This window comes from Gymnoscopelus microlampas (assembly GCF_963454915.1).
Source record: "Gymnoscopelus microlampas genome assembly, chromosome: 23".
NCBI classification, from domain to species: Eukaryota; Metazoa; Chordata; class Actinopteri; order Myctophiformes; family Myctophidae; genus Gymnoscopelus; species Gymnoscopelus microlampas.
Window position 1 is genome coordinate 27,978,617 of NC_139960.1, and position 22,311 is coordinate 28,000,927.

Here is a 22,311-nt window from a genome sequence, read left to right on the forward strand (position 1 = left end):
ACTCCCCAGCAGCTTATGGCTGTTTGAAAATAGCCAATCTACAAGCTCACAATGCATTGAAATGTAATGTGTTGGGAGCTTTTGGGTCTGCTATTTTTTTTTAATGTTGACAAATCTTCTCAACATCCCTGGAACAAAATCCTTTCAAATGAGGGTTTGCGGGAAAAGGCATATCAATTTGGGGGTCCTTGACATGAACATTTTTGAGAACCACTGGTCTAAGACCGATGTAATCAGTACTTTGATCTTGCTAACCTATTTGACGTATTATAAAAAATGTATTAATAAAACCATATTTATACTGTATATACCGGTACTTGAAATAATAACAAATGCTCACAATTACAAAGTTACAAACTTAAAGCTCCACATTTTTAGTGATTACAATGTTATTTTATCATACAATTGGGGTGGTTGTATTTGGTCTCCCTGCTCTTCTATTGAGACATTTAAATCCTGTGTCTGGTTTGACACGACTGGTTGACAAGTGGTACTGCCTGAAGGCCAGAATTCTATTTCTCCCCTGAGCAAGCAGGCCGGCTCTATTAGTTCAATGGAAAAAACTTCAGCACTTGCGCACGAGACCTGGGTTCAAATTCGGAGTAGAACAGGAAAGTTACAGAGGGTAGCTTTAAGAGAGAAAACTATATATTCACATATTCATTTTAGATCGACTCATATCATGTATATCCATGGTTGACAAATAATTTATATTCATTCATAGATGCACTGTTGAAATACAGCAGATAATATACTGCAATAACCACTTCAATCTGCCTTAAATCCTGGAAAATAATACAATTATTAGAGTGCGATGTCTTTGGTGTGTAATGTGTATACGCTTGGAGCTGCAAAGGTCAATGTTGGTCTTTTCCCTAAAGCTTAATTCACCTAAAAAGAAACTGATCAAGCACCAGTTTTGTAAATGTGCCAATAATAACTGGTATGAGGAAGCCTAGCTCTGTAGTCTGTACTCCTCTGGGAGTAGCAAAGTGGTGGTGCTGTGCAGTTCATGAGAGGTGTGTGTGTGTGTGTGTGTGTGTGTGTGTGTGTGTGTGTGTGTGTGTGTGTGTGTGTGTGTGTGTGTGTGTGTGTGTGTGTGTGTGTGTGTGTGTGTGTGTGTGTGTGTGTGTGTGTGTGTGTGTGTGTGTGTGTGTGTGTGTGTGTGTGTGTGTGTGTGTGTGTGTGTGTCGGGGCCCTGACTCACACTAGGGAGTGTTTGCTAGTGGACACTCCACCTAGGAAATGACACATTCCTGTGGCTCAACCCAGAAAGCAAACCAGTACATTAAAAGAAAACCCCAGCTGACTCACGTGTGTAAACATACAAAAGAATCAACCTATTAAGACCTGAAGCCGATTCTTCAAATGTCTTCTAAATCCCAACAGTATTCTGAAATCAGTGATGCTCAAACCTTTTCATGTCAAGGACCCCCAAAAGTATATGTATTTGGCCGCCGACCCCCATCTCTTTTGTTCCAGGGACCCCCAGATGCAAAGATTTGAGTTAAAATGTTCGCTTTAAAACAATATATATTCTAAGATTTGCACACATTTTCATGATTTTTCCAAAAATAGCAGATCTACAAGCTCATAGCGCGGCACTCGGTGCCGCGCTATGAGCTTGTATATCTGCTATTTTTGAATAGCCAAAGTATAAAATAATGGTTATATAGCTCAAATCTAAAACGACACAGATGCATCCCCGGTCTTACTGGGCTAAAAGAAAACCCCAGCTGACTCACGTGTGTAAACATACAAAAAAATTAAATGACTGTGTTCAGTGGAATGCGAGGAGAAAGTCTATTGAAAGACACATTATTGAGCTAATAATCCAGTGCAGCAATAGAGTAGGGTGTTTCACATCAACCCAAGGCAATCCACCCTATTTGTCACTGACCCAAAGATTGCATAAGCGAGTCTGATCGACGAAGGCACGTTGGGGGATCTGACACGTTCATTCTCACTGACACTGCTCTTCCTGGAGCTACTTTTATACGCTGTGTCTCACACACAGCAAAGACAAAGGCCAGCTTGTGCTTTCATTCCACCTGTTACACCACTGTCAGCCATGTGTGTGTGCACGGCTTGCAGACAACATTCCAGGGTGGGTGGAGGATTAAGTGAACTCTGATCTGGATTTAGACATCTCTTTACAATGACCCCCCGGGTTGCATGACTTTCTGTTTCACGCGACACGCAGCAAACTGACTCTTACGCTTCATATGTGCTCCGTCGCACAGCCGCGCCGCATGCTGAAAATAGCCCATCTAAAAGCTCACATCTGCAACGTGAGCTTGTAGATTGGTTATTCTTGTGCATGAATCAGCCTTTTGCGCGAATTCCGGTGGCAGTGTGGATCAGTGGATGTGAAATAGGGCTCGACTGCACTGTGTTGTTCTCTTGTTGCTGGTCGAGTGGCTGTGTGAGACACTGACTCGGGGCAACGGAGAAGGTCAGTCCGTTACGTCCTGCACGGCTCTGTTGCGTCTGCAGTGGATCGCATTACAAAGCCTGGCAGCTGCACACAGACATTTTATGGATTGCTGGTAAATCATAAGATGAGCAACCAAAAAAAACAACAAAAAAAGGTGTGTGTGTGTGTGTGTTCTATGTTAATTGGCTCAGTGGTGGCGGGTGTTTGTGTCTAATGTGTGTGTTGTTTACAGCATGTGTGCGAATTACGCGCGTTGGTGTGTAAGCTGTCCTGGGTGGCAAAGTGCTCTCGCTGAGGGGGACAGATGTTGAACAACAGCTTCTAACAGCTGTTTAATATCCCTGTTATTCATTCTCTTTGCGTCTCCCTCTTTTCTATTTCCACCTCTCTCCTGCTCGCCAGTGTTGTGTCTAAGATTAATAACAAATGAGGCCTATTCCAGATGACGCACTGCCATGACCCAAAACTCCACAAATGGCGGTGGGGGAGGGCGGTAGGGGTGTCACATGTTGTTATACAACTGGCCAAAAAGCTACTGCGTCACAATAAACCCTATGTAGCTCCCTAAGTATTGAGGTAACTTTAGCATGCGTAAGTACACAGCAATACAGAAAGGGTTATGTAATGCAGTTACAGTAGACAGCACGCACACACGCACACAGAGTGTAGCGTTGCTTTCATCATAAAGATTTCCGCATGAATATATAATACGCATTTAACGATTCCTTTCAGTGCAGTAAGCCTTCTCCTCTTGCAGTCCACAGCACTTTTGACTGACGGCATTCAATGACCTCAGAGTCTGACTCTTCTTTTCGGGGGAAACACCCGGAATTTTCGGGCAGCATGGCCACTGCCCACCAAACTTTGGTTTGACCAGGAAGTCCTCAACAACATTTTACAACGGCAGAATATCTAAACTGATCTCTGTCTCTTTCTCTCTCGCTGTCCTTTCCTTTTTCCCTAGTATAGTGAAGATCAGGGATCTTGGCCCTGGCCAGAGAAAATGTGAGATACTCTCTGCGGGAAGACAGACAGTAATAGGGGCGGGTATGGGGAGTTGTGGGAGTGGTGGGGCTATGGAGGTGGGGCAGTAGTAGTGGGGTACAGGGTTAGGGTATGGGGGGTAATTATGTTGCGGGGCCTGGGCCATCACGTAGGATGGGGCCAAACGCCCGCTGGGCGTTTTTTCCTAGTTACATTAATTTGTCGCACCTGTGCGATATGGCAGAGATTGAGAGAAGACAGAGAACATTAATACAGTTAAAGCTACCTCAGTGTGAACAGTGATCAATTAGGCTACTCTCTCTCTCAAAATAATTTGTAATAATAATAATGATGATAATAAAGAAAATCAAATAACTATGTAGAATATTGAGTACCTGATGTTCCCAGTTCTTACCATATTCCTGTCAAACACTGACCATGTTGTTCCTGTGTGGGGGGTGGATCAGAGTACACATTGGGAGCAAGTGAGGGTGATTCAGGACAGAGACTATGAAGCCTTAGTTATACTTTGTTGTGCACGGGTGTCACACACAGAAAGTCTACAAACTCACAACGCATCACACCGTGACGCATTGTGAGCTTGTAGATCTGCTCGCTGTGCTCTTTTCTACAGACGAAATACCACACAATCCTGCTATAATCTTTGTTTCACTCTATGACGAGTAATATCTGGGAAGGAATTTGAGACGATAAGAAATAAATGTAAACAGTAATACAAGATCAGAGGCTTGGGGTTTTCTTGGCACAATATATCCAAGGCTTAGGACCCTTAAGTTCCACTGTGGTTGGAAATACTTATGAGAAAATTAAAACTCAAATGAAACTCACTCCCTGAAAGCTGTGTACTAACTCAGAGGGAGAGAAAGACAGATTCTTTACTGGCTGGTCAGTTCACTATTATCGTTGCCAGTGGTAGAAAAAGTACTCAGATGTTTTACTCAAGTAAAAGTATCAATACTGCAATGTAGAACTACTCTGTTACAAGTAAAAGTACGGAATTGAAAATTGACTTGAGTAAAAGTACAAAAGTACTGGTATCAAAATGTACTTAAAGTATCAGAAGTAAACGTACCAAAATGTTTGAAAATAGCAGATCTACAAGCTCACAACGCGTCGCATCTGTGAGCTTGTAGATCGGCTATTTTCAAATAGCCCAGGTATAAAATAGGGCTAAAGTGGTTAATGTATGTTTTATAATGTAATAATTTATAATGTAAAAGTACAATATTTGCCTCTGAGATGTAGTGGAGTAGAAGTAAAAGTATGGACAATTGGAAATACTCCAGTAAAGTAAAAGTACCACAAAATTGTACTTAAGTGCAATACTTGAGTAAATGCACTTAGTTATTTTACACCACTGATCGTTGCATACATGCTCACATGAATCACCGATATGCACAGAAACTCACCACTAACCGTGCACAATACTATCATTCACCACACATACTCAATGAATGACATCAGACAATGGACTGTAGTGTACATTTCACACCTTTTTGGGAGACGTCACACCATCGTCACCAATGAGACAACGCATACTATAGTACCTACTTGCTTTTGACCCCTTTTTTCATTATGCCCATTAATTCCTCCACACACACATTTCTGTGTTGTCACTGCTGTTGCATCCTACTAAGGAGCCCCCACCGGGAGGACATAGAGCCTCCGTCCTACTCCTCCCGCCCAACACTCCCTGCTTACTGGTGCCGCCCCAGCCCGTATAGGAGTACGTGCAATCACAAATATCACCCTCCCCGCCCGGCTTTCCTCCCCCAAACACGGGCCAATTGTGTTCATACACAGACGCTCAACAAAGCTGGATGCACCGGTTCGGTGGATTCGAACCCCTAGACTCCACAGTGGTGAGGGCAGGTACTTTACCGCTGTGCCACCCGAGCGCCCGCCACCCAAAAAAATGACTTTTAAGTGGTATCGAATGGAGAAGGAATGGAAGTGCATTGGGGTCAGAGGAGTGATTGAGGCCACTGACTGTGGGCATCAGAGCGCTCTTTGTTACAGACACAAGGAAAGAAAGGCATTGTGGGAGACTGGTATTCTTTTGTTAAGAGGCTCAATCGGACGATCAGTGGTCTTGTGCCAGCCTAGCACTGCTCTTGTTTACCGCGCGACCTCCCTCCACGACGACTCGCCTTGGCATAAATGAGCAAACTGTCTTGACAATATACCCTTCACGCCGACCGCGTTTCTCACGGTGGCAGGGAAAGAAAAAACAATCTCATCACAACCGTTGCCAACGTGGTCTGACATCTCAGCCAAAGCAGGGCTCTATTAGTGGGACAGTACCTTACTTCTTCACAGATACGGGATAAGAAAGCCGACCAAATGCAAGTGTACGGTAGCACAGAACCGAGGGGGGGCCTATACCACTGAACACCAGCTCCATTCAAGTACAATCTGGGCCATGTATAAAATGTCTCGTCAGCTGAATGGCTCTTCCCCCTCGGCAGTGGAGCCGGCGCGTACGTGCGGTTGCCAGTTGTCCCTTCACCACGCACAAGAGAGACCACCATTGTTAAGGACCCTGGGGACAATACATCTTGGGTCCAGAGGGCTGGAAGCAGATGCTCTATGGACATTCACAGAAACTCAACACTAATGGAACTTTCCTTTCAGCTCACAAACCTGAGATGCCATTCAAAAGCCCTCACTTCTCACAAACTGCCCTTTGACTGGCCTCCGTTCTTTCATGCACCCTACTGTACCTCCCCTTACGTCAAGCTGGCCCCTAGGAAAAAGGGATGACAGAGGGAGCAAGGGAAGCAAAGATAAAGGAGAGGGAAAGAAGTACAGTGAGTGGAAAGTGAGTTTGTTGTGTTGTTCTGGCTTTGCTAGCGTCCCCCAGGGCAGGCAGAGCTACTGTACCATGATGTAACTGTATAAAGTTACTGCAACACATTTAGAAAATAGTACAGTAGGACACAGACAGAGGGAGCAGGAGGAGATGCAAGTAATTAAGGAGGAAAAACAATGGGGAAGAGAAGCTGTGAGTGGAAGTGCACTGTCAAATCTGGAGTGCTAAGTTAACTCTGAGAGTTAGCGTCAGAGTTTCTCCACATCTTCAAAGCTCTAAAATAATAAGACTGTATAGTCCAGTGCTGTAACTCTGGAATGTATTTACTGTAGTGTAGACTTTAAAACAACTTGGGATTTTTGACCAAGGGTAAAAGCCAATGACTCTTGTGGCCAAATTTCATAATTTATTTTGTCAATACAACCAATCAATATCACCAATTAAACTAAATAACTCAGTTTCACAAGAGCATCAAAACCTTCCACTCTGAAGCATTTCATTTTAAATCAACAGTTTGTCATAGTTTTAAGTTGTGTTTTTTTTTTTGGGGGGGGGGGGGGGGGGGGGGGCGCAGGTGGCACAGCCTGGCCACCTGAGTCTAAGGGTTCGAATCCACCACGGTGCATCTGGCTTTGTCTTGCGTCTATACCAGGGGTGTCAAACTCGCGTTTTGGGGCCAAATGCGCCCCCCAAAGAGGTCTAATGCAGCCCCCAACATGGTTTTCATAAAAGTCAAAACGTACTACCTATTATGACTCCGCTGCAGCCCCCCCTCTCCCACCCCCCCCCCCCTCTCCTCCCCTCCCCTCTCCCCTCCCCTCCCCCACTGACTATAAACACATACATACCTATGTGCTGCCTGGTTATGGATACAGTCGATACAGTGTGCATAACATATCTACCACGCAAAACGTTCACAATCCATACTGTACAGTTGAGGTAAAGCAGCGTCTACAAAAGCAGAAGCCTCCAGAGCAACCTTTCTGGGTCTGTGTATCATAAATGAGGCAATAAGGGTACCGACTGCTGTCTAGCTGCACAGCAGTGACACCTACAGTCAAACCGCCATGTGGACATAACTCTAAAGTGGCGTTTATGTGGGTACTGTACTGTGTCATTCTGCAACGGATGCAAAATCCTGTACGTGCGTGTGTGTGCGCGCGTGTGTGTGTGTGTGTGTGTGTGTGTGTGTGTGTGTGTGTGCAAGCGAACCTTGGGGATGACAGGCTACAGTGTGGCAGCCCCCACCCTGTGGAACTCTCTCCCAATGGAGATTCACCAATGCTCCAACACTGTACTCTTTTAACCACTTAAACCCCGGCATCCGTATTGTGGGGAAAGCTTTCGCTGAAAATAGCCGATCGACAAGCTCACAACGCGACGCGCTGCGTCGCGTTGTTAGCTTGTCGATCGGCTATTTTCAGCGAAAGCTTTCCCCACAATAACAGAAAACGGAAGAGACACTAGTATTGAGCCCTGAGGGACTTTCGGTTACCCATATGGGGGTTTAAGTGGTTATGGCTGCCTTGAAAAGACACCTATTCTCTCAGGCTTATGGCAAATAGTTGGTTGTTGTTTTGTTTGGTTGCTTGTTTGTTTGTTTGTTGGTCGTTCATTGTTTTGATGTAAAGTGTTAGCCTGGTTCCAGACGAATCTGCCTTTGCAAAATCGCATCGCACTTTTAGCCCTCGGCAGATTACGTCTGGGATTGCACAGGGAGTTGAGCTGCCCCGGTCGCTGCGTTTCCGAACCAATCAGCGGCTGCTAGGGGCGGGATCATCCAATCACCTGCCTAGTAGCTTGAAAAAAAAGAAAAACCGTCTGTCATCGATTCTGCCTACGGAGTCTCAGATGGAAGTACGCTGTGAAACGAAAGTGTATCGCAAGCTTCTTCCATTTGACGGTGTCAGGTTAGTAAAGTGTCCTTGGGTTCATGAAAGGCGCTATATAAATTCAAGATATTATTATTGTGTGTGTGTGTGTGTGTGTGTGTGTGTGTGTGTGTGTGTGTGTGTGTGTGTGTGTGTGTGTGTGTGTGCGCGTGTTGGACAGCTGTTTGACCGCGTGCGGGTGGACAACCCAGAGTTCCACCAGAAGATCATCCCCATCAGCAGTGAGCTGACGCAGCCCGGCCTGGCCATCAGCCCCGGGGACGTGGAGACGCTCACCGCCTGCATCAACATCGTCTTCCACTGCGCCGCCACCATCCGATTCGATGAGCCACTCAAGTGAGAATGCACGCACGCGCACACACACACACACACACGCATGCGCACGCGCGCGCGCGCGCGCACACACACACACACACACACACACACACACACACACACACACACACACACACACACACACACACACACACACACACACACACACACACACACACACACACACACACACACACACACACACACACACACACACACACCCCACCGCTCTCTCTAATGCAGTGGTTCTCAACCTATGGGTCATTACTATTGGGGGAGGGGGGAAAATAAAATAAATGAAATTAAAAAAGACAATTGCTACATCAAAAGTACTCAACAAACTATTCTATAAAAACTAAAACATTTTTGCCCAAATTGTCAAATAATATTAAAAAATAGGCGTTGCGAGGCATTGTGACCTTGTAGCTTGTGAGCTTGTAGTTTGGCTATTTTCACAATATTTATCTTTAGAAACCTCTTATCTCCATATTTTGTTTTTCTTTCGTAAATGAATGCCCTACTTGATCATACTACAGCATCACGCTGGGGGTCGACTGGAGTGCATTCATGGTTTAGAGAGCAGACAGGAAGCCAGAGTATTCACAGTTGGGAGAGGATATTAAGACCTGAGGCCCATTCTACAAATGTCTTCTAAATCCTAACAGTTTTCAGAAAAAAACGTATGTTGCTGTAATATCAGTGGTTCTCAGACTATTTCATGTCAAGGACTCCCAAAATGATATGTATTTGGCCGTGGCCCCCCCCATCTCAAAATATGTTGTTCCAGGGACCCCCTAGAAGCAAAGATTTGAGTTAAAAATGTTTGCTTTAAAACATATATACAGTATTCAAACATTTGCACAAAATCAGCCCGTGATTAAAAAAGGGTAAGAGAATTTCAGACAAAGTTAAGGGACTGTGGCTTTAGAGTGAAAGGGAGATACAGAAAACTCTGATCGAAGTCAAAGTGAAACAAATGGCTTCTCACGGCACACATTCAACATCATTTAGCTGCTAGCCATAACTGCCGTATACCATTGTGATGATGCCAGTGAGTCAGAGTCCATTGATCTGGTGAAGACGGTGGACATTCATTTCAGCTCGCTGCAGTGCTGCTACCCCCAGGCTGCCGCACTGTACAGTAACTGAATGCTAGTGGACGCAGTGCACTGTCCATATGTTATGGTGGCGTACTTAATGATTTCTGCTGCAGTTTACTGCCATCCTGCACCACTATATATCTGCTGCTCTGCAGTGGTGGGAAAAGTACTCAAATGTTTTACTTAAGTAAAAGTAGCAATACTGCAATGTAGAAGTACTCCGTTACAAGTAAAAGTCCGGAATTCAAAATGTACTTGAGTAAAAGTAAAAAAGCGTTGGTATCAAAATATACTTAAAGTACCAAAAGTAAAAGTACCAAAATGTTTGCTCACAACACGTCGCAATGCGTTGTGAGATGCGACGCGTTGTTCAAATAGCCTAGGTATGAAATAGGGCTAAAGTGGTTAATGTATGTTTTATAATATAATGATTTATATCTGCAAAGTGACTAGTAACTAAAGTTTACAAATAATTGTAGTGGAGTAAAAGTACAATATTTGCCTCTGAGATGTAGTGGAGTAGAAGTAAAAGTACTGAAAATGTGAAATACTCCAGTAAAGTAAAAGTACCTAAATATTTTACTTAAGTACAGTACTTGAGTAAATGTACTTAGTTACTTTACACCACTACCGCTCTGGTACACTACGCTCTACTGCTGTCAGCCCCCTGATGTCGCTGGTCAGCTCTGGAGAATTGTATTTGTAGTGCTCAGACAGTGTCCGTGGATTTGGACTCTAAATTGCACATGTGAGGGACATTTGCCAAAGCTCCAATATATTTTCGAAAATAGCAGATCTACAAGCTCATACAGCAAGATACAAGCTTGTATATCTGCTATTTTTGAATAGCCAAAGTGTAAAATAATGCTTTTTTAGCCCAAATCTGAACAATTACACAGATGCGTTCCAGGCCTTAAAGGGTTCAAGGAGTTGTTCACCCCAAAAAACACTTCTTTCCTATCAATTACACACCCCATGAAGCCTTGAATGCATTGAGTTTTTTTTTCTTTTTTCGCCGCATTCCTAAGCCAATAATTTGATGACCGGTGGAGACGTCATCAAGGAGGCGCTAGGAGACTCAAATTACCTGCATTTTAGTCTCCTACCGGAGAGAGTAAAATCTCCATGAATTCAAGGCTTCATGAGGTGTGTAATTGTTAGAAAATAAGTCATTATTTAGTCAACTACTCCTTTAAGACAGTGGTTCTCAACCTTTTTCATGCCAAAGCCCCATCTGAAAATGTTTTGTGCCAGAAAAATGCTAATTAACCCCCCAAAAAAACGAAACACTTCAAAAATGTAAAAAAATCACACCCTGTGTGAAGGAAGCGGTGCCTTTGGGGCGGGGCTTAAGTCATTGCAGTTCGTCCCTATTGGTGGTCTGAGTCCACGTACCAAATTGTTACTTGGTAGCATGCTGCAAACTGGAATGATGGCTGTTTAAAGCCCAGCCAATGGGCAGACAGAGGGGGCGGGGCTTAAGTAATTACAGTTCGTCCCTATTGGTGGTTTGAGGCCATGTACAAAAGTTGAACTCCGTAGCATGCTGCGAACTTGAGTTATGGCTGTTTGAAGGCCAGCCAATGGGAAGACAGAGGGGGCGGGGCTTCAGCAATTTATGCTGGTCCCTATTGGTGGTCTAAGTCCACATACCAAATGTGGACTTGGTGGCATGCTGCAAACTGGAGTTATAGCTGTTTAAAATCCCGTGCTCATCCCGTGCTCATACGGGCGCTGGGGGTCCCTGGACCCCTCATTGATAACTTCAGCAATTCATGCTCGTCCCTATTGGTGGTCTAAGTCCACATACCAAATTTGGCCTTGGTGGCATGCTGCAAACTGGAGTTATAGCTGTTTAAAATCCTGTGCTCATCCCGTGCTTCCACGGACATAATGTGCTCATCCCGTGCTTCCACGGACATAACATACGCTGGGGGTCCCTGCACCCCTCTTTGATAAGCAGTGGCACGTGTGGGCAATAAGAGGAGAGATGGCAGAGGCAAGCTCCATGTGTGTGTGTGTGTGTGTGTGTGTGTGTGTGTGTGTGTGTGTGTGTGTGTGTGCGCGTGTGTTTGTATGTGTTGCTTCTTTGCCGTGCTCATCCCGTGCTGATACGGACGGACGGACGGACGGACGGACGGACATACGGACAAAGTCAAGTGTAGAGCGGTTGGCACCGCTAAAAATAGCAGATGTACAAGCTCACACTCAGTCACACTCAGTACTCTTCCAGGGAGAATATGACACCCCCACACGGCTGTCACAATTGCTCGGCTCGCCCCGAGATGCCACTAATGAGGCTGGCACCTATAGGCACCCGTCACAATTATTACGTTATCGCCTGATCGCAATTATTTGAGCCAATCGCAGTTCTTTAGCGTAACCTTTTTCCATTGAGGAAAAACATCACATGGATGCAACTGGGACGTATCATCAGTGTTGTAGCCTGGGGTCATAGTGCGTTTCGGGTCTCGCAACATACACCCTCACCCAGGTGACCCAGCCAGGGTTGATTAAGCCCCGACTTACGTCCCAGTAGCTACCCACGGTCAGTCCTACAGGGCAAGACAGGGCCACTCAGTCCGCTTCTCCGGAAGTACTCTGGGACTCGGGGAGGCTCTGGCACGTGAAGGGACTAGGCTCTGTGGGTTGACTCCTGGCCGGGCTCCTCCTTCGTCTCACCAGGTCCAGGACCTGAGCGCTGCGCCAGATCCGCTGCACCATCCCGATCCAAACATTTCCTTCTGGCGTGATGGTTCCTTGGGCCGTGGTGGTACTGCAGGCTACACTTGCGGATTGATTGAATGGCCCTCCTAAAGGCCTCACCGCAGGTTTGTTGGGCTTCTTCCTCACGGAAGACACAGCATGGGGCGCCAACCCATACTGCTCCCGGGATGCCGTCTACATTCCGGCTGTCACCAGTCTCTCCTGTGGTCACCAAACTATTCCTGGTTGTCACATAGTCTATTCCTATGAGCCACTATAAATAATTCATCTGTATCGAAAAAAGCAACTGGATGAAATTAACAGAAATGTCAAATTTGCATAATTATTTACATAATGGGGGTCCAATAGTTGTCAAACTACATTTGGAGTATTTAGGTTTTTCAAAAATGTTCATAAATCTTTTTTTTTTATTATCAAAAATAGCAGATCAACAAGCTCACAATTCATTGCGATATCAGGTGTTGTGAGCTTGTAGATCGGCTATTTTCCCTATTTTTGAAATGTACTTAAAGTATATTTCAGTAAAAGTCATTTGCCCTCTGCAATCTTTGTTTACCAAGCCTTAAAAGCAAACAGAAATGCATTTTTTTATTCATAAAACACTGCTATATCCCAATGTTCATTGCCAAATACACAATAAAATGTTTCATTTGTACGACAATTCATGGTTAAACTATAATTTCATGATCGTGAGAGCCCTACTAGTAGCTTAGTAGGCCTACTGTACTTAACTTAAGTACAATTTTGAGGTACTTTTACTTTACTGGAGTATTTCCAATTGTCAGTACTTTTACTTCTACTCCACTACATCTCAGAGGCAAATATTATACTTTTACTCCACTACAATTATTTGAAAACTTGAGTTACTGGTTACTTTGCAGATATTACATTTTCATACATTTACCACTGTAGCCCTTATTTTATACCTCTCAACGCTTTTACTTGTAATAGAGTATTTCTACATTGCCGTATTGATACTTTTACTCAAGTAAAACATTTCAGTACTTTTTCCACCACTGGTCTGATTTAGAAATTCCCAACATGCACCAGTGGGCAGCAGTAACTCTCAGGCTGACCCAGAGTCAGTCTTATGATCCCCCCTCAGGCCAAATAGATTGTGCTTACTATTCTGTTACTGTTGCAAGAGTCATGGCTGATTCTCTGGTACAACTGTTCAGACTGCGCTTTGTCCCAGTTTGTATTCTAGGGGTAGTTAATATAGCCTCACAATCATTTTAACCACGTTATCCATTTTTATTACACGGCTTGGTTGAATGCTCGATTCTGATTGGTCAGTCATCGGTCATTATTTCTGGATAATGACCGATGAGCTCAATAACGGACCGCTGTCTAATCAGAGACTCAGAACACCTGCTCATATCAACCTGCGCTGCTTGATTTTATGCTTTATCCAACATGACAGCCATGTAAACAAACAACCAATGTCATTTACAACTAAACGTTGCTCTCAAGAATGTTTTTGAAAACATTTGAAGTGAGAAATAGACGATGCAATAACCGAAAACTCATTCTATTTGATCCACTGCACTTCCTTGTTTATCGTGGCGCAACAACGGGGGAATACCAAAACGCTCGCCCCAAAACATAGTCGCCCCGGGGCAAATCCGGCGGTATTACAGGCAAATCGGCAGTAAATAGAATGGGGGGCGAGTTTTTTTCCATTTCGTCATTTGTTTTTGCGAGGCGAACTTGTCCGCCCAGCCCAATACTTAGCCCTTCAGGGCGATTAACCACCTCGGCTGCGCCTCGGTGGTTAATCGCCCTGTCGGGCTTTAAATTTCAATAATGACTACCTCCCCATGCATTATCCCTTGCATAATGCTGACTAATAAAAAGCCGCCGGCTTTTTAAATATCTGAATACATTTTGAATATTATTATCTTTTACATGAATCTTCTCTTCTGTGGTCCCTGGCATAAAACCAAATACATGTCAATTTGGGGGTCCTTGATACAAAAAAAGTTTGAGAACCCCCGATTTAAACCACTTGCGCGCTAGCACCCCTTTTCTGAGGCTATTCAGCGGAAATAGCTGAGCTTGTAGATGTGTGTAGACTAGAGGGAGGGGAGGGGGAGTGGACCAAGTACAGAGCCAACCCTGCCTGGTCAACTAAGTAATAATGGAGAGACTTTATATTAAGGTTGGGTCTATAAAGCGTTATAACCACATTTATAATGCATTATAATGCATCATAATCCACTTAATTACACATAAATTATAACAAAGACCGTTTATAACTAACTAAGTTAAGGTAGTTATAATGTGCTGTTCCACTGAGCTTATTGATCATGACCAGCACTTATAATACCTTATAAACATTGTTTTAAGTAGTCATACATGATTTTAAACATTTATAACAAATGTAATAATGCCATATAAGTGCATTATAATGCATTTTAAACACGATTCTAATCATTATAGACCGAACTTTAAGTAAAGAGTTACCGTATCAGTTTAGTAAGTATACTATAGAGGGATTAAGTGGTTAAAACTCAGGATTGTGGGGCACGGTGGCGCAGTCGGTAGCGCTGTCGCCTCACAGCTAGAAGGTCCTGGGTTCGATTCCCACCGGGGACGCTGTGGGTGCTGGGGGCGTGTCTTCTCCTCCGCGTCATCAGCGCCCATACCCTAGGTGGGGTTGGCGAAAGGGCCTACTCTGTGTGGAGTTTGCATGTTCTCCCCGTGTCTCTCAGGGTAGTTAATACCCTCACAAAAACATGTAGTAATCCTGGTCGCTATACCGCCTCCCCCATGACAGCCGGGGCGCCTGATGGAGGAGAAGTGAACGTGTTCCTTCCACGCGCGGGGAAACACCCCCCTATCAGGTGACAAGAAGGTCAGTTGGCTCTCATGCATTGACGGAGGCATGAGCTCGGCCCTGGGCTTCCTAGGCTGGTGGGGGGAGTGTAGCGCCCAGGACACTTAGACAATTGGCACCGGGTGAAAAAAAAAGGGTTACAAAACCGCGGGATAAAAATTTAGGGGAAAACAAACTCCGGATCGTGTGTCTGCCTGATGATATAGATGTACCTTTATGCTGATAGTTTAGTAGTTTTAAGCTTATTGCTGAATAAGCGGCAGTTTAAGCAGGAAAGTGAAAATAATGATGAGACAAACACCTTTTTCTGGAGAATAGCAGGAGTTTGCTCTTTCTCTCTCTCTCTCTCTCTCTCTCTCTCTCTCTCTCTCTCTCTCTCTCTCTCTCTCTCTCGTTCCATCTCTCTCTCTTTCCTTCCTGGCCTGTGTGTTCTTTTTTAAGATTTATTTTTGGCATTTATTTCAGATGGGTCAGTGTAGAGACAGAACCAGGGGCAGAGAGAGAGAGCAGGGGAGAGACAAGACAAGGATGGGATTTGAACCCGGTGCCCCGTGCTCATTAGGAGCATAGACTATAGTCTGTGAACGAATGGCTCTTTTCGACTACACAACACAAACAAGTGTCTAGTGTCTAGGCTGAACAGTGTCTCGCTGTGTAACATATTCGGGATTTGTTTCCATATACTGTGGCTTTATTTCAGACACGGTTCTCAGAACCTAAATTGGGTCCTGCTCAGCAGGTGCTGCTCACCCTGGAGTCCTGGCAACCCTGGGGCTCAGAGCGTGATTCTTTCAAAAAACAATTCAATTATAGGGAAAATAGCAGCTTTACAACCTCACAATCCATCGCGATGTGACACGACTGTGGGCTTATGGATCATCTGTTTTTCAACGACTGCAGCGGTTCTCAAACTTTTTCATGTCGAGGCCGCGGACCCCCGTCTGAAAATGCTTTGTGCCAGGGACAGTGTTGCCAGATTCTGTGAGAGAAACAAGCATCCGGGTCTAGGAAAACCAGCCCAAAATAAGCGACTATGGGCCACCATGAGCACTTTAACATATACATCAGCTATTTGAAAATAGCAGATCTACAAGCTCACAACGTGTCGTGATGTGAGCTTGTAGATCGGCTATTTTCAAATAAAATCTTGCAGGGAAATTATAAGAAGCAGATGTGGCAACCCTGGCCAGGGACCCTATACAGGAGAGAAGATTTTGTCCTCACATTGTGAGCTTGTAGATCGGCTGTTTTTGGCGAAGAGATTTGGTGTAGACGGTGGTCATAGAAAGTGGTCAAAGTACCAGTTTTAGCTCAAGTCCAGTTCTCTAAGGCTACAGGGGTGTAAGTGGTGTGCGTACTATGTGTAAATATGTGGATAATTTGATAATGATAAGTTTGTTTTTATTGATTTCTTCTTCTTCTTCTTCTTCTTCTTCTTCTTCTTCTTCTTCTTCTTCTTCTTCTTCTTCTTCTTCTTCTTCTTCTTCTTCTTCTTCTTCTTCTTCTTCTTCTTCTTCTTCTTCTTCTTCTTCTTCTTCTTCTTCTTCTTCCCTTTCTCTTATGGAAATAACTAAAACCATGGAGCTTTCACAAAAACTAATTTCCCCCGCTGTTTTACACCTTGTAAACCTGTGATGTGACTATAAAGTTCTATATAGTCACAAGTATAATTCTGGTTCTGAAGCGGTTAATAGGCTCTATGCACAGCAGCCATTTTGGAGAGAAATTGGGCCTCTTCTTACTTCCTTCACAGATGTTACCAATGATACTAATGAAGGCTCTGTTCCATTCTGGTCAAACAGAGCCAGGGTGCTGATATTGTGCACTCTGCTACACCAGGGGGTTCCAAATGGCACCTTAAAGGAGTAGTTCACCCAAAAAAGTACTTATTTCCTATCAATTACACACCCCATGAAGCATTGAATTCATTGAGATTGTTTTTGTCGCAATCCCAAGCCAATAATTTGATGATAATGATAAGACCCTAATGTATCCGGTAGGAGACACAAATAGTCTCCTTTGTGTCTCCTACCGGATACATTTCGGTCTTATTATTATATTGGCTCAGGAATGCGAAAAAAAACTAAAAAATCGTTGTGAATTCAATGCTTCATGGGGTGTGTAATTGATAGGAAATAAGTATTTTTTTGGGTGAACTACTCCTTTAAAAGGTGTGTAACCCTTACGGGTCCATTTGGTTCCATTTGTACACTCTCAAGAGTTATGGGAGTCCATGAAATCAACAGGTTTGAGAACCACTGTGAAATGGAACAAAGCCTTCATTAGCATCATTGGTAACACCTGTGAAGGAAGTGAGGAAGAGGCCCAATAGACTCTATGCACAACAGCCATATTGGGCATGAATTGGGCCCCTTCCTTACTTCCTTCACAGGTGTTACCAATGATACTAATTAAGGCTCTGTTCCATTTAGTGTGGCATAGTGGTTGTCTTATTTTCAAGGACCCCCATAACTCTGAGAGTGTACAAATGGAACCAAATGGACCCGTAAGGTGTACAAATGGAACCAAAATGGACCCGTAAGGGTCCATTTGGTTCCATTTGTACACTCTCAGAGTTACACACCAACCATAAGGGACCAACCATAAGGGACCAACCAAAATAAAGTGTTTCTAGTGAGCCATCATGCATAATATCAGCACCCTGACCAGAATGGAACAGAGCCTTCATTAGTATCATTGGTAACACCTGTGAAGGAAGTGAGGAAGAGAGGCCCAATTTCTTTCCAATATGGCTGCCGTGCATAGAGCCTATTGACACACGGTGTCATTCTCTCTCTCTCTCTGACGTGCAGACACGCCCTGCAGCTCAACGTGATCGCCACGCAGCAGCTGCTGACCCTGGCGCAGCAGATGCAGCACCTGGAGGCCTTCATCCACATCTCCACCGCCTACGCCAACTGCAACCGCAGGCACATCGACGAGGTCATATACCCGCCGCCCGTCGAGCCCAAGAAACTCATCGAATCCCTCGAGTGAGTTATAGCCTCTGATGTTTGCCTGCTTTGGCGGTCCCAGTGTTCTTTAAAACGTTATGAAAGGCCAGTGGTGGAAAAAGGTACTCAAATGCTTTACTTAAGTAAAAAGTACCAATACTGCAATATAGAAATGCTCTGTTACAAGTCCAGAATTCAAAATTGACTTGAGTAAAAGTACAAAAGTATTGGCATCAAAATGTACTTAACTCTCTCAGTGCCAAGCTACGACTTATCGCGAGTTTTTTTCTGAATGCCCTCAGTGCCATCTACGAGTTATCCCAAGTTTAAAAAAAATAATAATAATAATTTTCAGAACCCAAGATATCGTGATCCGAAGATTTGCTGCTCCATTCACTTCTTGTTTAACTTATTATTATTATTTTGTTTTATTTAAAAAAAAAAATTGCTGGCACAGTTAGCAATATTTTTTTTTTCATTGGCACTGAGAGAGTTAAAGTAAATAAAAAAATAGCAGATCTACAAGCTCACAACGCGTCGCATCGCGACGCGTTGTGAGCTTGTAGATCCGCTATTTTCAAATAGCCTATGTATAAAATAGGGCTAAAGAGGTTAATGTATGTTTTATAATAATAATGTATATCTGAAAAGTAACAAGTAACTAAAGTTTTCAAATAATTGTAGTGGAGTAAAAGTACAATGTTTGCCTCTGAGATGTAGTGGAGTAGAAGTAAAAGTATTGGAAATTGGAAATACTCACGTAAAGTACAAACACCTAAAAATGTTACTTAAGTACAGTACTTAAGTCAATGTATTTAGTTACTTTCCACCACTGTGAAAGGCATCAGATCTTCTGGTGTGTAAAAACGTGTTTCCGCCTTTCGTTGCTGTTGTGCCACCCAGGTGGATGGACGACGGCATCGTGCGTGACATCACGCCGCGGCTGATCGGCGACCGGCCCAACACCTACACCTACACCAAGGCGCTGGCGGAGTGCGTGGTGCAGAAGGAGCAGAGCAAGCTCAACATTGGCATCATCAGACCCTCCATAGTGGGAGCTAGCTGGCAGGAGCCCTTCCCTGTGAGTGCCTCTCCGTCCAAACCGTCCCAACAGACTTAAAAGGATCCCTGGGCTAATGTCTTTTATGCCTTAACCCATTAAGACCGGGAACGCATCTGCGTGTCATTTTAAGATTTCTTTGGGCTATTCAAAAATAGCAGATGTACAAGCTTATATACAAGATCTACGAGCTTGTAGATTTGCTATTTTTGAAAAATTGTGAAAATTTGAAGGAGGGAACATAAAAAAAACATGTTGCTATATATTTGGACCCCCATCTGAAAATATTTTGTTCCAGGAACCCCCAGAAGCAAAGATTTGAGTTACAAATGTATATACAGTATATATTCAAAGATTTGCACATATTTTCACAATTAAAAAAAAATCACACCCTGTGTGAAGGAAGCGGTGCCTTTGGGGCGGGGCTGAACTCATTTCAGTTCGTCCCTATTGGTGGTCTGAGTCCACTTACCAAATTTGTACTTGGTAGCATGCTGCAAACTGGAATAATGGCTGTTTAAAGCCCAGCCAATGGGCAGACAGAGGGGGCGGGGCTTAAGTAATTACAGTTTGTCCCTATTGGTGGTTTTAGTCCATGTCCAAAATTTGTACTCCGTAGCATGCTGCGAACTTGAGTTATGGCTGTTTAAAGGCCAGCCAATGGGAAGACAGAGGGGGCGGGGCTTGAGCAATTCATGCTCGGCCCGTATTGGTGGTCTAAGTCCACATACCAAATTTGGACTTGGTGGCATGCTGCAAATATAGCTGTTTAAAATCCCGTGCTCATCCCGTGCACATACGTGCGGACGTCCCTGGGGGTCCCTGGACCCCTCTTTGATAACCGGTGGCACGTGTGGCAAATGAGAGGAGAGATGGCATAGGCAATCTCCAAGTCCGTGTGTGTGTGTGTGTGTGTGTGCGTGTGCGTGTGTTTGTATGTGTTGCTTCTTTGCCGTGCTCATCCCGGGCTCATACACACAGACACACAGACACACAGACAGACACACAGACACACACACAGACACCGAGTCAAAGCCACGTATAGAGCGGTTGGCACCGCTAAAAATAGTAGATCTACAAGCTCATAGCGCGGCACTCGGTGCAGCGCTATGAGCTTGTAGATCTGCTATTTTTTAATAGCCAAAGAAATCTAAAAATGACTGATTCTTCCCCGGTCTAAATGGGTTAATACATTATAATTGCCCTCTATAACTTAAATTGATCATTAAAAACACCTTAAATATTGTATTTATTTTAGAAATAGTTAATCTTTCACTCAATGGGGACAACTCCCGTCGCACGTTGATGATGTCATTTGTCCATGTGTGGTCCAGCCCTATGGTACGTAGGGAATGCATGTGCTAATAAAAAATATTTAAAATATAGTTTAATTATGAAGTTGTTTTTTATTAGCACATGAATTCCATACATTACACATACACGCAAATGTTGGTACCCCCTGCCCCTCCCCCCCCCCCACACACTTTGAGAACCAATGTCTTAGATCATAGGGCACCTGTTATGTCTCTAACTGTGTCACCAAAGCGAGGCCTATTCTGCTGCTGTGCAATGTATGCCAAAAAAGCGCAAACAACTGTGGCTCTGTCACTGTTGTCACTGTTGTATACTTCGGTGTACGGCGAATAGCAAAAATAGCCAATTTACAAGCTTGTTGATTTCACCCAAAAAAAGCACAAAAACACTTTGTGCTTTTATTTGGGGACTTTTGTTAAACAAATATGTTTTGTTTGCATTTTATTTTTTACTAAAAGAAAGGACCATTTCTTTACCATTTAAAAAAAAAGTTTGCGTATAATAACATGCCCAAAATAGGAACGCCAGGTTGAAAGAGTGGTCAAAAACAAATACCAGACTAACGTCTTCCTCTATGGGATGCTGCACTTATGCCTATATCATCACTGTTGGTGTGACTGTGCTGGCTGTGGATGTCGGCCAACATGTTAAACGTTTAGAGAAAATGTATTTACCACTTTGACTAAATTGACTAAACAACCCAGCCGTGGGCTGCCAGATCCCACACATTCACATGAAAATGAACGGAAATAAGATATTGATTGATAGAGTTCCGCACCGGTCAATAGCTCTCCCCTGGGGGCTTTATCTTAAGTGGGCTGGTATTGGAGAAAAAGCGTATGATTATAATGTTTGTATCTGCAGGGTTTTTAGAGAAGTTGAAGGTGGAATGAGGATTCATGTGGAAGCTTAACCCATTAAGACCTCAGGCCGATAATAAAAACGTCTTCTAAAACAGTTTTCTGAAAAACTTATGTTGCTCTATGAGTGATGCTCAACCTCATTCATATCAAGGACCCCCAAAATAATACGTATTTGGCCGTGGACCCCCATCTGAAAATATTTTGTTCCAGGGACCCCCAGAAGCAAAGATTTGAGTAAAAAAAAAAATCGCTTTAAAAATATATATTCAAAGATTTGCACAGATTTTCACGATTTTTAAATTGCAGATCTACAAGCTCATGAGCTTGTGTATTTGCTATTTTTTAATAGCCAAAGTAATAATGGTTAAAGTGGTTACAATGATTGTGACGGTATATTAACTACTTTTCCCGGGGACTCCCTGGATTTAACAGCACACCCGGGATAGTTATCTTTGAGTTTGTTTCATAAGGATCACAATCATATTCTAAGCCCTGTGCATGTTTTTCAGGGCTGGATCGACAACTTCAACGGGCCCAGTGGAGTCTTCATCGCTGTGAGTAGAAGCATTACTTTTGAATCGCAGTGGTGTAAAGTCACCAAGTACATTTACGCAAGTACTGTACTTAAGTACAACGTCAAGGTATTTGTACTTTACTTGAGTGTTTCCAATTTCCAATACTTATACTTCTACTCCACTACATCTCAGAGGCAAATATTGTACTTTTACTCCACTACAATTATTTGAAAACTTTAGTTACTAGTTACTTTCAAGATTTTGATTAGTATTACAAAACAAACACTTCAGCCCTATATACATTTCAGCCATTTGAAAATAGCCGATCTACAAGCTCACAATGCGTCGCGATGCGACGCATTGTGAGCTTGTAGATCTGCTATTTTCAAAAGATTTTTTTACATTTGAAAACTTGTGAAATGGGACATTCTGTATAATGAGTGCTTTCTACTTTGGTACTTTAAGTACATTTTGATAC

At 43.6% G+C, this 22,311-nt stretch overlaps 1 protein-coding gene across 1 annotated transcript in view; it reads left to right on the forward strand.

Moving 5' to 3' along the window:
• The window catches only part of LOC311040283 (fatty acyl-CoA reductase 1), an 80,497-nt gene that overhangs the window by 45,097 nt on the left and 13,089 nt on the right, over nucleotides 1-22,311 (forward strand). The window contains exons 3-6 of the mRNA XM_084050466.1: nucleotides 8,307-8,482; nucleotides 17,941-18,120; nucleotides 18,985-19,162; nucleotides 21,828-21,872. Coding sequence (XP_083906592.1) covers nucleotides 8,307-8,482; nucleotides 17,941-18,120; nucleotides 18,985-19,162; nucleotides 21,828-21,872 — 579 coding nt within the window. The remainder of the gene's footprint in view (nucleotides 1-8,306; nucleotides 8,483-17,940; nucleotides 18,121-18,984; nucleotides 19,163-21,827; nucleotides 21,873-22,311) is intronic.